This window comes from Anas acuta, chromosome 24 (assembly GCF_963932015.1).
Source record: "Anas acuta chromosome 24, bAnaAcu1.1, whole genome shotgun sequence".
In the NCBI taxonomy this organism is placed as follows: domain Eukaryota; kingdom Metazoa; phylum Chordata; class Aves; order Anseriformes; family Anatidae; genus Anas; species Anas acuta.
Genome location: NC_089002.1, coordinates 830384 through 844603, shown reverse-complemented (window position 1 = coordinate 844603; position 14220 = coordinate 830384). Strand labels below are relative to the sequence as shown.

The 14220-nt window shown below is 50.3% G+C and overlaps 1 protein-coding gene across 1 annotated transcript; it reads left to right on the top strand.

Moving 5' to 3' along the window:
- The first annotated feature begins 874 nt into the window (after positions 1–874).
- Positions 875–12294, top strand: FGD2 (FYVE, RhoGEF and PH domain containing 2). Its single transcript, XM_068660002.1, is given in 16 exon segments — positions 875–1121; positions 3221–3536; positions 4173–4253; positions 6148–6296; positions 6677–6833; positions 6956–7094; positions 7602–7660; positions 8056–8208; positions 8586–8678; positions 9015–9094; positions 9173–9203; positions 9339–9431; positions 9668–9793; positions 9987–10133; positions 10402–10545; positions 10631–12294. Coding segments are annotated over 15 exon segments (1881 nt in total). The 5' UTR covers positions 875–1121; positions 3221–3338; the 3' UTR covers positions 10862–12294.
- Positions 12295–14220: the final 1926 nt, after the last annotated feature.

Sequence of the window (14220 nt, the reverse complement as noted above, 5' to 3'; positions counted from 1 at the left end):
AAAAACAACATTTATATTCCCACATCCTTATTAACAATCAGACAGTTTATGATCCTGAAATATGGGACCAAATTGATGTCAAGTTGTGGGACTCTGCAACTAAAAACAACGAGGTTGCAGTGGGATTGCTCGGCACCTGGTGAGCTGTCTCTGAGGCCTTAAAGAGCCCTGTGGGACCACAGTCAGAAACGTGTGGTTTACCAGACAGTGAGGGAGCTGCGGGCTCCTCTACTGATCTGACTGCTACGCCATGGGCACCTCTGCTGCTACAGCCGTTGCAGGCCTTTGCTGTTACGCCCCCTGCTGACTTGGACGTGCCTTTTGACCCAGGCCTATTGGCCTTGAAAAGGAGATGGATCTGCTTTTCTTTGATCCGGGAAGAACGGGATACATAAGGCCTGAAGACCGAGTTGCTTGACAACTTAAAGCGAGACATATTGTTCAAAAGGAATGGAAAATGGAGACTTGTTTGTAATTAAGAAAAGGAATGGAAAATGGAGACTGTTAAGCCATGGAACTTAAAGGATTGTTTGTTACCTTTTCTGATTGTACGTATGTATAGGCATAGTTGCGTTTAGTATGTAAAGCGATGTTCTGTATATTTAGAATGTTTGATGTTCTTGTGTGCATGTTGGTGGAGCGTAGACTCCCCGCACACCCAGTGCCGTTTACTTGCCTTTTATACCTTTTATAAATATTCTTTTATAAATATTACTAAATTCAGATTGAGTTGAGACTTCATTTATAACACAGCCACTCTGCTGCTGCCCTGCCTTTGCTGCCGCAGCCAGGCTGGGGACAGGCTGAACAAATTCCCAGTGTTTTTGAGAGCTGCTCCTTGCAGCCTGGTGCGCTTCCTCTTTCCTTTTTGAGGCCGTGCCAGATAAAAGCTCATCTGCTGCAGAAGGGACAGCAGCTGGTCTGTGCTGTGGGTCCCAGGGACACCTCAAAGTGGAGTAAGGGAGGGAAAGGCTCAGGGCCGTGGCCAGGAGACACAGTCACCTGCCCCTGCAGCTCCATCCTTACACCTGGGATCTGCTCCCAGCTGACGCAGCCTGTGCCATGGAAAGGGAGGCAGGCAGTGGAACATGCTGAACCTTGTGGCTGTTTGAAGACTGTGGGTAAGAAGGAAACGTCAGGGGCACTACAGGTACATTAGGGTTCCACGTGGTGTGGGTTTTGGAAAGAAGACCCGTGGTGGAGGTTGTTTGGAGGCTGTGGGGAAAGGCAATTGGGGAATTTGTTTTTCTTTAGCACTCAGATTTGCCCTGTAGCCTTCCTCATGCTGCAGGTCATGGAGCAAAGTCTGAAAACCTTAGCTAGGAGGTGACTGACTTTGCTGGAGGTTTCTGTGCCAGAATCAGGTTTAGGCTCAGTACCTTTGCAGTTAGCCTGCCTGCTGAATGTTGTTTTTCTGCTGCCTCTGGAGAAGAAGATTTTGGTTTGCAAACATGCAGACAGTTCTCACCCAAAGGCAAGCACAGCCTGGGGCGGTAGGTGTGCACGCTTCCTGCCATAGCTCCACCAGTACACCTCCAGCTTCCTCTGCAACTCTTCTGACCAGAGCAGCCCCACGAGCTCTGGGCCAGCAGGTAGACAGCTGGGCGCTTCACAGTCCTTGGAAATCCACTACTTGAGTGTCTTGGAGGGCCTGAGCCTCAGACACCAGCTTCAGACATCCAGTTGTTTGCAGCAGTATGACCCCTAGGAAGGGGAACAGAAAGCATCTTGCAAGGGAGTGTGTGTGTGGAGGGGAGTCAATGCCTTTCAGGCTGTGTGGCTGCTCCATAAAACAGCATCTTCATTTGAAGCATGAGCTGGGACCTGCAGATCGCATGGGATGACAAACAGCATAGGCCAGAATCAGGGCTGGTGATATGCCTTGCTCCAGTGAGGTGGTTCTGAGGCTTGGGGTAGGTTGTGTTTGTGGTCAATGTTGCTCTGTATTTGTCTTTGTCTTTGACAGAAAAGAGAAGAGAGAAAGCCACTAAAAGATCACCCTTCTGCAAAAACACAAACCTTCCTCAGGGCTGAGACCTCTTGGCTATTTGGCTTTTAAAGTCTTGTGCCCAGGACAGTTGGTTCCCTGCTTTGGCTCCACAGCAGCAGTAGACAGAAAGCCAGAGCTGTTCCAGTGCTGCAAAGGACAGGTCTGCACTTTGGGCATTTAACAGCTGGGAGCAAGCAAAGATCCAGATGCACCATTTGCTGACACCAAAGCTAAATGGCGTGGACTTGAAGTGGAAGAGGATCCTGCTGGGAACAGGGATGATGCCCCTCCATGGATAAACAGTACAGACAAGCTTTGTCTGACATGTATCCAAAGTGATGATGTGAGCCCAGAGATGGAAGTGGTATTCATGTGGGATTTGTCCTGACCCTGGGGAGGAAGGTTGAAAGGATAAGGTCTGGGATGATCAAGGACTGGCATTGCCTTGAAAGTTGTTGAGTTGGTGAGAGGTATTCAGAGGCTGTCAGGTTTCCCAAGTCAGGCCCTAGCACAATTAGTAAAATTAGTTTTAAACCAGAGATCCAGACTGGAAGTGGCTTGAAGAGCACTATGCCAAGTCAAGCCTATGGAGACATGGGGAACAAGTTGGCAGAGACATATCTCTGGAAAGAAACACTGAAGTGGGAGGGGAAAACCTCCAGGTGATCTGTTGCAGCCCAGAATTTTGGCTGCATTCAGCAAAACGTGGTGGCATGTTTGTGTGTTATTGCATGGAGACATCAGGAGTGGCGAGGAGAAGAGCCTGGGACAGGGCAGAAAACCCAGCAAAGCTTCAGATTTCAGATTGCTCCCACCTAGTGATGCCTGAGAGGAAGTGATGGGCTGTGCCAAGGAGATATGTGGCTTGTACAAGTCTGGAAGGCTAAGATGGCTCAGGCTGCCTGTGAATAGGATAAATGGCTGAGCTGTGCTCTTGTAGAGCAGGATGGGGATTAACCACACCAGCAGGAGGAACCAGGAGAGGAGAGACTGGATCATGTCACCCTCAGACTATGTATAGGCTTTCAGACACTGGTTTGTATCAGCAGGGTTGTGGCAGAGCAGGGTAGCATCAGCACTGAAGTGCTGCCATTTCCTACCATCTTGCTTGAGGATGGTAGCCTAGGCCAGCTCAGGACAGTGCTGTGGGAAAGCCAGCCTATGGGCTGGCAGCCGGGAGGCCTGCACTGTGCTGGGGCATCTGATCGTGCTGGTTCCCCCCCCTTGCAGGGTTGGCAAATTCCCCTGGAAGGACTAACACTCTCTGCATGGCCAGGCTTATCCTGTGACAAGCCAGCCCCAACAGCTTCCAACATCCTCAGCCAGCCAGGGCCAGAACTTCTCCCAGATGGCTGCCAGGCACCAAGCAGAGCAAGAGAGTGAGGAGGAGGAGGAACAGCAGAAGAGGAAGGCCTCAGCAGCAGGGCAGAAAGAGCAGCAAGGTCAGAAGGGGCTTAGCTTCAAATGCCTTCGTTCTTTCCGACACAAGATCAGCGGGGACAACTGGAGGAGGCAACAGGATCCAGGCCTCGAAGCTGGCAGCAAGGTGAGCTCTGGAGGTGGTTCCTGGTAGGCTGATGGGTGCTCACACCCAGTTGTGTGTGCTGGATCAGAGCTGAGGTCTCTGCTGAGCAAGTCACTGCCTGTTCAAGGTCTGGTGCAGGGGGTGACAGAGAAGTGGCCCTATTCCTGGTGCTTTGGGCACAAATTCCCTGTAGTCAGATAGATCCAGGTAAAGCTTGTGTCTTCTAGCTCTGATATAACTATAGCATGGTTGGTCCCACAGCGTCACCCATGCCTATTGCAGATGCATTTCTGCAGGTCTCATTCAGAAGCCTTGGTGGAACTGCAGACCATGGGGTTAACCCACCCCATGCTGCCCTACTGTATGAGATCACTAGGCCTGTATTGCCCTAGGAGAAACGGACATGGAGAAAGGAGTGACCTATAAGAATGTGAGCCAAGCTTCCCCACAGCCTGCTTTGTTTTCACACAGTTTTGTTTTCACACTCAGTTTTGCTGGATGCTTTGTTGAAGCCCTTCCTTTGCCCTGACCCAGAGTAAGGTCCACTTCCAGCTGCACTGTGGGCTTTGAACCCTGCGGAACAGAGCTGGATCCCCTCAGGCTGTTAGGGACAGCTCACATCACTGCCCATGAGACTGAGCCCTTCTCCTCATGCAGGAGCCAGAGGAAAAGAAAATCGCTCTGGAGCTGCTGGAGACAGAGCAGGCTTACGTCAACCGCCTCCACCTTCTTGACCAGGTGAGCTGGGGAGCAGAAAAGTGCATGCAAGCCTGGGAAGTGATAGCCCTGCTGCAACCAGCCCCGACTAGCACAGCCTGGGCAGCCCACGCTGACAAACCAGGCACACACTTAGCAGTTGTCTTGTTCTCCTTGACAGGGCTGGGATACTGTGGCAGTGCCTGGGCTCAGTTCAGTGTGCGCACAGGCCAGGAACTGTTTCTTGGAGGTTATGGAGAGAATGAATCTGTGCAGATGTGAGCCTTGCTGGGTTGCTGGTCATCACAGCCAGAGAATCACAAAATCATAGAGTCATAGAATCACAGAATTGTTTGAATTAGAAGGGACTTCAAAGACCACTAAATTCCAACTCACCTGCTGCGGGCGTGAACACCTTCCATTAGACCAGGTTGCTCAAAGCCCCATCCAACCTGGCCTTGAACACTACCAGGGATGGGGCATACACAGTTTCTCTGGGTAGCCTGTGCCAGTGCCTCACCACCCTCATAGTAAAGAATTTCTTCCTAATGTCTAATCTAAATCTACCCTCTTTTACCTTAAATCCATTACTCCTTGTCCTATTCCTGTGCTCCCTGATAGAGTCTCTCTCCAGCTTTCTTGTAGGTCCTCTTTAAGTACTATAAGGCCTCCCTGGATCCTTTTCTTCTCTAGGCTGAACTCAATGCCAACTCTCTCAGTCTATCCTCATAGCAGAAGTGCTCCAACTTCTGATCATCGTTACAAGCCTCCTCTGGACAGGTCCAACTCTAACAGGTCCATGTCTTTCTTCTGCTAGGGGCTCTAGAGCTGAATGCACCACTGCAGATGATAGGGTCTCATGGAGAGCAGAGCAGGGTGGGAGAAACACCTCCCTTGACCTGCTGGCCATACTTGTCATGCAGCTCAAGATACGATTGGCTTTTTGGGCTGCAAGCGCACATTTCTGTCTCATGTTCAGTTTTTCATCCACCAGTACCCTCAAGGCCTTTTCCACAGGGCTGCTGTCTTTTCACTTCATCACCCATCCTGTATTTATGTTTGTGATTGCCCTGACCCAGGTGCAGGCCCTTGCACTTGGCCTTGTTGAACCTCTTGAGGTTTTCCCAGGCCCACCTCTCAGTCCTGTCCAGGTCTCTCTGGATGGCATCCCTTCCCTCCAGTGTGTTGACCACACCATGCAGCTTAGTCTCCTCAGCAAACTTGCTGAGGGTGCACTCAATCCCATTGTCCATGTCACTGACAAAGATGTTAAACAGTGCTGGTCTCAATACTGACCTCCCTGTGGGACTCTGCTCCTCACTGGTCTCCACCTGGACATTGAGCTGTTGTCTGCAACTCTAAGTGCAACCATCCAATCAATTCCTTACCCACCGAGTGGTCCATCCATCAAATCCATGTCTCTCCAATTTAGAGAAAAGAATGTTGTGCAGTGCCATGTCAAGTGCTTTGCATGTGTCCAGGTAGATGATATCAGTTGCTCTTCCCTTATCCACCAATGCTTTAACTCTGTTGTAGAAAGCCACTAAATTTGTCTGGCACTATCTGCCTTTAGTGAAGCCATGTTGGCTGTGACAAATCGCCTCTCTGATCTCTGTGTGCCTTAGCATAGTTTCCAGGAGGGTCTGCTCCATGGTCTTGCCAAGCACAGAGGTGAGACTGACTGGTCTGCCAGGTTTGTTCCCTGGGTCTTCATTTTTTCCCTTTTTAAAGATGGGGTTTAAGTTTGTCCTTTTCCATTCACTGAGAACTTCACCAGACTGCCACAGCTTCTCAAATACGAGGGGTAGTGGCTTAGAAACTTCATCCACCAATCCCATCAGGCCCTGTGGATGCATTTTGTCAGGTCCCTTGGGCTTGTGCACATTCAGGTTCCTTGGATGATCTCAAATGTGATCTTCTCCTACCTTTCTTTCAGGTGTTCTATACAGAGCTGATGAAAGAAGCCAAAAATGGGAAAACAGTCCCAGAGGAGGTGGTAAAAATGATCTTCTCCAACATTTCTTCCATCTACCAGTTCCACGCCAAGTTCTTCCTGCCAGAGCTGCAGAAGCGCATGGAGAATTGGTGAGCTGTGGGAGGGGAGGGTCCAGGATGCTTGGGTTAATTTCCCAGAATAAAGGAGCAGTGGCGAATTTGGCCTCCCAATAGGACTAGAGAGTTCAAGCCTGTTTTGCTCCAGACGTCTTTGTGCTGGACAGCACTTCCTTAAAACAGTCCAGCCCAGATTAAGCTATTTCTGAAAAGCGGAGTGACATCTCATGTGGCTTAGGGGTGTTCCCAGGAATGAATGCCAAGGCTGGCTGGCCATGTACCTGTTCTAGAGAGTGGGGAGTTGTATGAGGATGTAGCCATAAACCTCTGTCATGCATAAACTGCCCCCCTTTTTTTATCTCTTGCTGTCCATCTTCCCTACGGTCTGAGGAAGCTGTGGTTCCCTGCTGCAGGAGCTCCCACCCAAGGATCGGGGACATGATCCAGAAGCTTGCACCATTCCTGAAAATGTACGGTGAATATGTGAAGAACTTCAACAAGGCTGTGGAGCTCATCACCGTTTGGACAGAGAAATCACTGCCCTTCCAGGAGCTCATTGCTGACATCCAGGTGATAGGCCATGGCAGTGTGGGGGGACCACAGGAATGCTTCCCAAAATCCCCCTCTAGGGAGGAAGCAGAGGAGAGTAGGAACTACTGTGTTTACTGTTTCTTTCTCTGTGCATGGGTCAGAAGAGGAAGGTCTGTGCTAACCTAACACTGCAGCACCATATGCTGGAACCAGTGCAGAGGATCCCACGCTATGAACTCCTCTTAAAAGACTATATCTAAAAACTGCCGCCTGAGTCCCCAGATCAGAATGATGCAGAGAGTAAGAGCTCCTTGCTGTAGCGAGCAGTGGGGTGGGTTGGTGGGGGAATTGACAGCTCCTGACATTGTACATGGGCATCAGGCTACCTGGGTCCTCTCAACAGCTGCTCTTGGATAAACCTCTGAGTATGACACTTTTCTGACCCCTTTAGGGTTTGTGAAAGTTGTTGGGAAAGGTGGGTGATGGTTCAGGATAAGGTGCGCTGCTGCAGAGCATTTCCCTGCAGGGAGATCTGCCACGACCAGGGGAGGTATCACAACCATGTGGATAACAGCAGTTCCCAGTCCAGCTGGGATGAAGGATAAATTAGCACCCTGTGTCTCCCCACGACTGCCTGTGCTGCACAGCCTAGCACGACCCAGGCACCTGTGTGGTGCTCAGGGCCATTCAGATGGTATCCAGGGTAGGACAGCAGCCACTGCACGTGCAGTTGCTGGTGAGGACAGACGCAGGAGTTTTCTCCTACCTCTCCACAGCAGGAGCTTAACTTTTCTCTTTTCCTTGCAGAGGCTCTGGAGTTGATTTTCATGGTGGCCAAGAATTCAAATACAGCTATTGCTGAGATGGTGAGTGCCTGTCACAGCTGGCAATGCTTTGCAAATCATGGCATGGTGATTTGCTGGCACTCTGCCAGATTTTCTCATGGCCTCTTTGCTGTGCAACTCAGAACAGAGCAAAACCCTGCCCAGAATGGGGCAGGGTTCAGCCGGGGAGGTTAGACTTTGCTTTTGATGTCTGACCCCCATCTCCCCGAGCCTGGGGAAATAATGTCTGTAGCATCAGCCGTGTTGTGACTGGCTGTTTCCAGGCTGGAAGCTGCTCGTGAAGGTCAGTCTGGGGTGAGTGACATGTGCCATCTCCCCCGGTACTCAGTAGCTGGGCTGGGGCTGGAGGGGACCCAGGTATGACAAGGTGTTGGCTGTTCAGCTCCCTCCCAGACAGGTTCCCCTGCCTCCCCCAGGAGCGGCTGCAGAACCTCTGGGAGGTCTACCAGAGACTGGGCCTTGAGCATGACACTGTGGATCCCTCCAATGAGCTGATCAAGGAGGGGCCAGTCCAAAAAATCTCAACCCGCAACAACAGCACATCGGAGAAGTACCTGATTCTGATGGGAGCCAGGATGCCAGGGGGAAGGGGCAGGGAGCAGGTGGGATAGGGATGGCAAGAGGGGCAGACAGCTTGGCCAGGGGTGGTGGTGGCTCATCTCTGTATAGAAAGGATTATTTCAGATCTGTGGGGTTTGAACACCCTGGTTCAGGGCTCCATGTGTTTGGGAACCTCTGATTCCCTGGGGGAGGCCAGAATCCTGTAGTGGTTTCCCTTTGTAGGGTGGGAGAGGGCTGGGGCAGAAGTAGGCACCTTTTAGTCCAAATCTTTCCCAGGGATCGGCTCAGCTCCTAGGGTCTGAGGGACCCTTGATCCTAGTGAACCCCTCAGCCCTGAGCAGATAGGTTGCTGGGCACAGACCCACACTCTTCTTCTCCTGCACAGTTCAACAACATGCTGCTGTACTGCGTGCCTAAGGTCATTCAGGTGGGCGCTGAGTTCCAGGTCTGCCTCCGCATTGACATGGATGGCATGAAGGTCAGACAAGCCCTTTGTCTTTTTGCTTTCCCCAAGGCCCTGGGGAGCAGTTTCAGAGGCTTCCTCCAAATGCAGCCCTCTCTGTGGTGTAGTGTGGCTGCTACCTTGTACTTCCTGGGAAGGGAGGAAGAATTTGGAGCCAGAGTTGATGTTGTGGGTGAGGGGGACTGGTTGCAGCCTGATCCTGTGAGATTGCACTGAAATATCATGCACGGATTTGAGGGGCTGAAGGGCTTCTGCCTGAGGGAACTCCCTGTTACTCACTTCACAGATGGAGGTCCCTTTGAGCTGGATGTTTGTTCAGCTGTTTCCCATGTTCTCTTCGGTGTCTCTCAGGTGCAGGAGCTGAATGATATGCAATTCCCTCACACCTTCCTAGTCTCGGGAAAGCAGCGGACACTGGAGCTGCAGGCCAGGTAAGGGAAAGAGTGATAGCCCCATTTCTCCTCAGGGAGGAGTGATGCCAGCTTATCCATCTCGCTTTTTGCACTTAGGTCTGGGGAGGAAATGAATGCCTGGATCAAGGTACGGCTGAGTGCTGTGAGAAGTGGCACATCCCACACCAGCTGGATGCCTGGGTCCCCAGGGGTGCTTATCCCCTACCTGTCAGTGTTTGGGTATCCCCCCTATCTGTCCTTCCAGCCCTGCCTTCCCTTCTAGGCTTTCCAGGATGCCATTGACAGGAAGGAGAAGAGGAGTGAGAGCTTTAAGATGGTTGTGCGTGGGCTGGAGACAGGAAACCCCACACTCAAGGTAACCCGTCTGTCCTTCCCATGTCCTGTCTGCCTCCAACACCCCCATACGCTGAAGCTCAGGGAGGTCCCACTTTGCTGTGCCTCAATTTCCTAAGCTAAACCCTACAGAACTAGTGGGGGCAGACTGGGGAGGGACGAGTAAGTGCAGAGGGCCTGAGGAGGCTGAGAGAAGTGTGAGCAGGACCACCCTGACCATGGCTAGCCAGCCCCAGCAATGCCATTTCCCACCCTCAGACAGAAGAGCTGGGCTGCCGAGCCCCACAGTGGGTGCGGGACAACTTGGTGACCATGTGCATGCGCTGCAAGGAGCCCTTCAATGCCATCATGCGCCGGAGACACCACTGTAGAGCTTGTGGATACGTGAGTTACCCTCTTCCCCAACTCTTCCCTTGCCTTCTGGCCTGAGCAGTTGGGCCAGGAATGCAGCCCTTGTACACTCTGCACCCCTTTACCTGGGTTCAGGGCTGTTTCCTGTCCCTCAGCTCCTCATGGAGTTATAGGGATGCCCCAGTTTTACCCTAGCCCCATCAGTGTCCATGCCTGATTGTTGTAGGTGGTGTGTGCTCGCTGCTCAGAACACAAGGTGAAGCTGCAGTATGATGGGAACCGCCTAAACCGTGTATGTCAGGAATGCTATGTCTTCCTGATGGGCCATGTAGTGCTGGAGGACCAGGAGTGGAAGCACAAAGGCATCCTGGAGGTCAGTTGTACCCCTCTCTGCCCATCCTCCCTGTGCCCTGCTCCTCCAACCTCTGCTGCCATTCCCAGCCCTTTGATCAGTGCCCTTTCTGCCTCCACTAACACTGGGTGTTTAGAGATTTGTTGGCTGTTTTTATTTTATTTTATTTTATTTTATTTTATTTTATTTTATTTTATTTTATTTTATTTTATTTTATTTTATTTTATTTTATTTTATTTTATTTTATTTTATTTTATTTTATTATTTTATTTTATTTATTTTTTGGCAGAAGGGAGCTGCAGAGATATCAGGCAGGAGTCTTCTGTGCAGTTCCCTGCAGCTGCTGGACAAGAACAGCAAGGGAGGCATGAGGGGCTGGTTTGTTATCCCATGGGATGATCCCCTTGTGCTGTACATTTATGCAGCCCCCCAGGTAAGTCTGGGCTCAGCTCCATCTGCAAGGGGGCAGCCCAGTGCTTAGATTGCCTGCCTTTCATTGCTGTGTTCTCTCTTGGCAGGATGTCCGAGCCCACACCTCCATTCCACTGCTGGGCTACCAGGTAAGGGACCTGCCACAGGGCAAGGCCCAACACCTTTTCCAGCTGGCACAGTCCCAGCAGGTCTATACCTTCCTGGCCGACACAGAGGAGCTGAAACAGCGCTGGATGAGGATCATGGCACGCTGTGCTGCAGGGATCATACACCCAGAGGAGGGTGAAGATGTGGACTCATGCAGTGAGGCAGAGTGAAGCCAGGCCCAACTCCTGGGCTGCCTGGTGGGTCACACCTACCCACCAACACCTCCTGTTCATAGCCAGACTTAGGCAGATCCCCCACCTCTCTGTACTTTAATTTTTCACTGCAAAAAGGGCAAGGTGGGGGTATGTTTGTCACCATATGGACAAGCCAACTCCCCCTCCCCTCCCCTCCCCTCCCCTCCCCTCCCCTCCCCTCCCCTCCCCTCCCCTCCCCTCCCCTCCCCTCCCCTCCCCTCCCCTCCCCTCCCCTCCCCTCCCCTCCCCTCCCCTCCCCTCCCCTCCCCTCCCTTACCTGAAGATGGAGGTACCTAGGATGTGAGGTGGGGGGAAAGCCATGGCATTCGGGAGAACCCACAGCCTGCCTGGCATTGGTCTGCTGCGCTGTGCTGCCGCCTGAGGGCAGCACAGCTTTCACGCCTCAGCTTTCCTCCAAGCCTGGTGGTAGATGCCATATGGCAGACATAGCCTGCTGCCATAAATCCTTCTTCTTACCCCAGTGCAGTCTAAGGAGCCTTTATGGAGGTTGTATTTTCTGGAGTGTCCTGCAGGATTGTCAACAGAGACTGTTCCCTGGCATAATCTTACCCATAACCAGGCCCAGTCTTGCACCCTGCTGAGACCAAGCTGGTGGCTTGCCCTCACCCAGCTCGGGGACCTTAGTCCAGGATTTAGGATGCTGCTTTCCCAGCCTGTCAGCACTCCTGGCCTCACAGTGCTGCAGTCCCATGGTGTGTGGGTACCCTGTAAAAATGGACACCCCCATCTGTGTCCCTGTGGTGGCCTGTACTCTGCCCATCCCAGACTTTCCCAGGACCTCAGTCTGCTCACAAATGCTTTTTGTAATACACCATAAATGTTTGTTCATTGTCTTTTGTATTATAAAAAACAAGGAGTTCTGTTTGAGGAGCGAAAGTTGCGAAAGCTCCCTGCTGAAGAAAGGAGCTGTATAATACTTGGCTAGACACTATGAAAATTCTTTTGCTTAATGTAACAAAAAAGAGAACCCCCTCCCCTTCTCTCCTTCTGCATCTCAGTTGCCTCTTTTGTTCAAGGACACTGCTGCAAAGCTCATATAACCACCTCCTGATAAATTGCTAAACTAGTGTATCAACATCCTGCCTTCCCGTCTCACACTGGGCCAACATGACCAAATAAAAATAGAAGTTGAACCACAACACCAAGGAAGACTATGGCCTTCATCTTCACGGCCACCAGAGGGACAGAGACGACCCCCTAGCAACAGTGCGCGCAGTCGCAGAATATACCAGGATGTGCTGCGTAATCCCGGAATTACCAAGATATAAAAAGGGACCCTGGCGGGAGTGAGGTGCGCACCGTTGGCGGAGCTGAGACTCCCCGGCCGCCCAGTGCTGTTTTGCTTGCTGTTGGCTTACTCAATAAATTCCTTTCTATGGTTAATACAATGCTCTCTGAAAAATTAATTAAGGGGGCAACTTATAACAAATTTGGTGCCATGACTCGGATGAAGGCAATTTGATTGAAAGACCTTCAGAGGGGGCGCCCTGCTGATTTCAGCAGCCTTCGCTAGGACTACTTTAATTCAAATCCTTCACTGACGAACCCTAAATTCAGCAACAAGCAAATAAAGCCAGCAATCCCAAGTAATCTTTGTGCGCGAAGAATGAACGAAGACTCATGGGATGAGTAAGTATAGGCTGGTGTGCCATTCGGTTGGGGTTGGCATCCCGGAGCGTATAGTTGTGAGATGTCCAGCAGGACGAAGCGAGTGTGGACCCCTCGGTAGTACGGTTCCCACATCCCGCAAGGGACTGGGCCATGAAAAGGGGGAAGCGATTCGTGCATGCATGTGTGAAGGTGCTCCGGAAGATGGGACAGAAGAAGAGTAAGCCTTCTGGTCCCATGGGTGGGGTAACGTCTGATGTTAGGTTACCCCGGGATTAGTGATTAAAAACTATGAGGAATCCCTTTCTAGGCAGGGAAAAAATAAAGTAAAAATAATACATTATAGTGTTGAAGTTTGGGGCAGTAAGCAGATTCGAGGAGACCACCTTTACTGGCCCATATTTGGGTCTTTTGAAGATTGGGTTTGTCAGGCCTAAATATTTATGTAAACTCAAAGGAACCTTTTAGTTTGGAAGAAAGTGAATATGCACATTTGTGGATCGGCTCGGAAACTCGAGCCAATTTATACCCTCTAAAAGAAAAAGGAGGGGATGGGAGGCACAAGAAAAACCGAGAATTAGAGATCCCAGCCCCACTGCCTCCCTATATTCCACCTACTCCACCTGCAGCCCCTCTGACTCCCAGGCTTCCTAATCCACAACCCCAGGGAGATGCTGATAGCGACTCTGACTCTAGCGCTCAGGGACCAGTGACTAGGAATATGTGGTCATCCCCATTAATTCCAGGGATGTCCGAGATTTTAAGAAAGAGATAGGAGGAGGGTAAGCGAGCTTTAATGGTAACTGGCATAATGTTTGCAGTTGCTGAGGAATAATTCTAACTGGAATAATAACTGTACATTGTATATTGTATATATAGAAGCCCGGGCATTTTTGTTAAAGTGTTCTTTTATACATATGTTAATATGTAAATATAAGAACTGCCATTGAGGTGTATGTCTAAGGGAACAAAATTTGCCCAGGCATATCATCGGCTCATCAGGTTTAAATGTCCTCAGTGTAATTGCCTACAGGCAGTTAATTTACAGTGGTCTGATTTTACATGTGTATCTATATATTGTGGATTTTGGAGGGATTGGGATTGACTAGTAAAGAGATCCTAGGAAAACGGTGGAATATTAACCACTGTTGATTACAATAGGAAAAGGTCAAAGCAAAGAAATCCCCTGGAAAAGCCCCCTAGGATGTATACTAACACGGTGGAGGGATATAGTGGGGTGAGAGGGTACAGAAAGTAAAAGAACTCTTATCAAATATTGTAATCAGTGGTGGCCACTTTATAAACTAGAGGATGGAGAGGAGTGGCCCCTAAATGGAACTATTAATTATAACACCATATTACAGTCAATGTTGTTTTTGTGGAGAGAAGGAAAACAGGATGAAATGTTGTATATTGATGTTGTTTCAGCATCTTGGAGGGAAAAGGTACGGAATTAAGTTGGCCCCTGACTGAGCCTTTGATGTTGGCATTAGAAAAGTAAAGGCTAGAGAAAGATAAAGGAAGTGTTAAAAGGGTTGTTGAAAGTGTTAAAGGTATTCAAAGTTGAATGAGCAGGGAAAGAGGATGTAGGAATGTTAATAGCTCTGCCTCAGCCCGAGGCTGAGATCCTAAAATCAGGGGTGTTAGTCCTCTGGGGCAAAGGGTCTGAGAAAGAGAGTTGTTATGGAAACAGAAAAGCAGTTAAC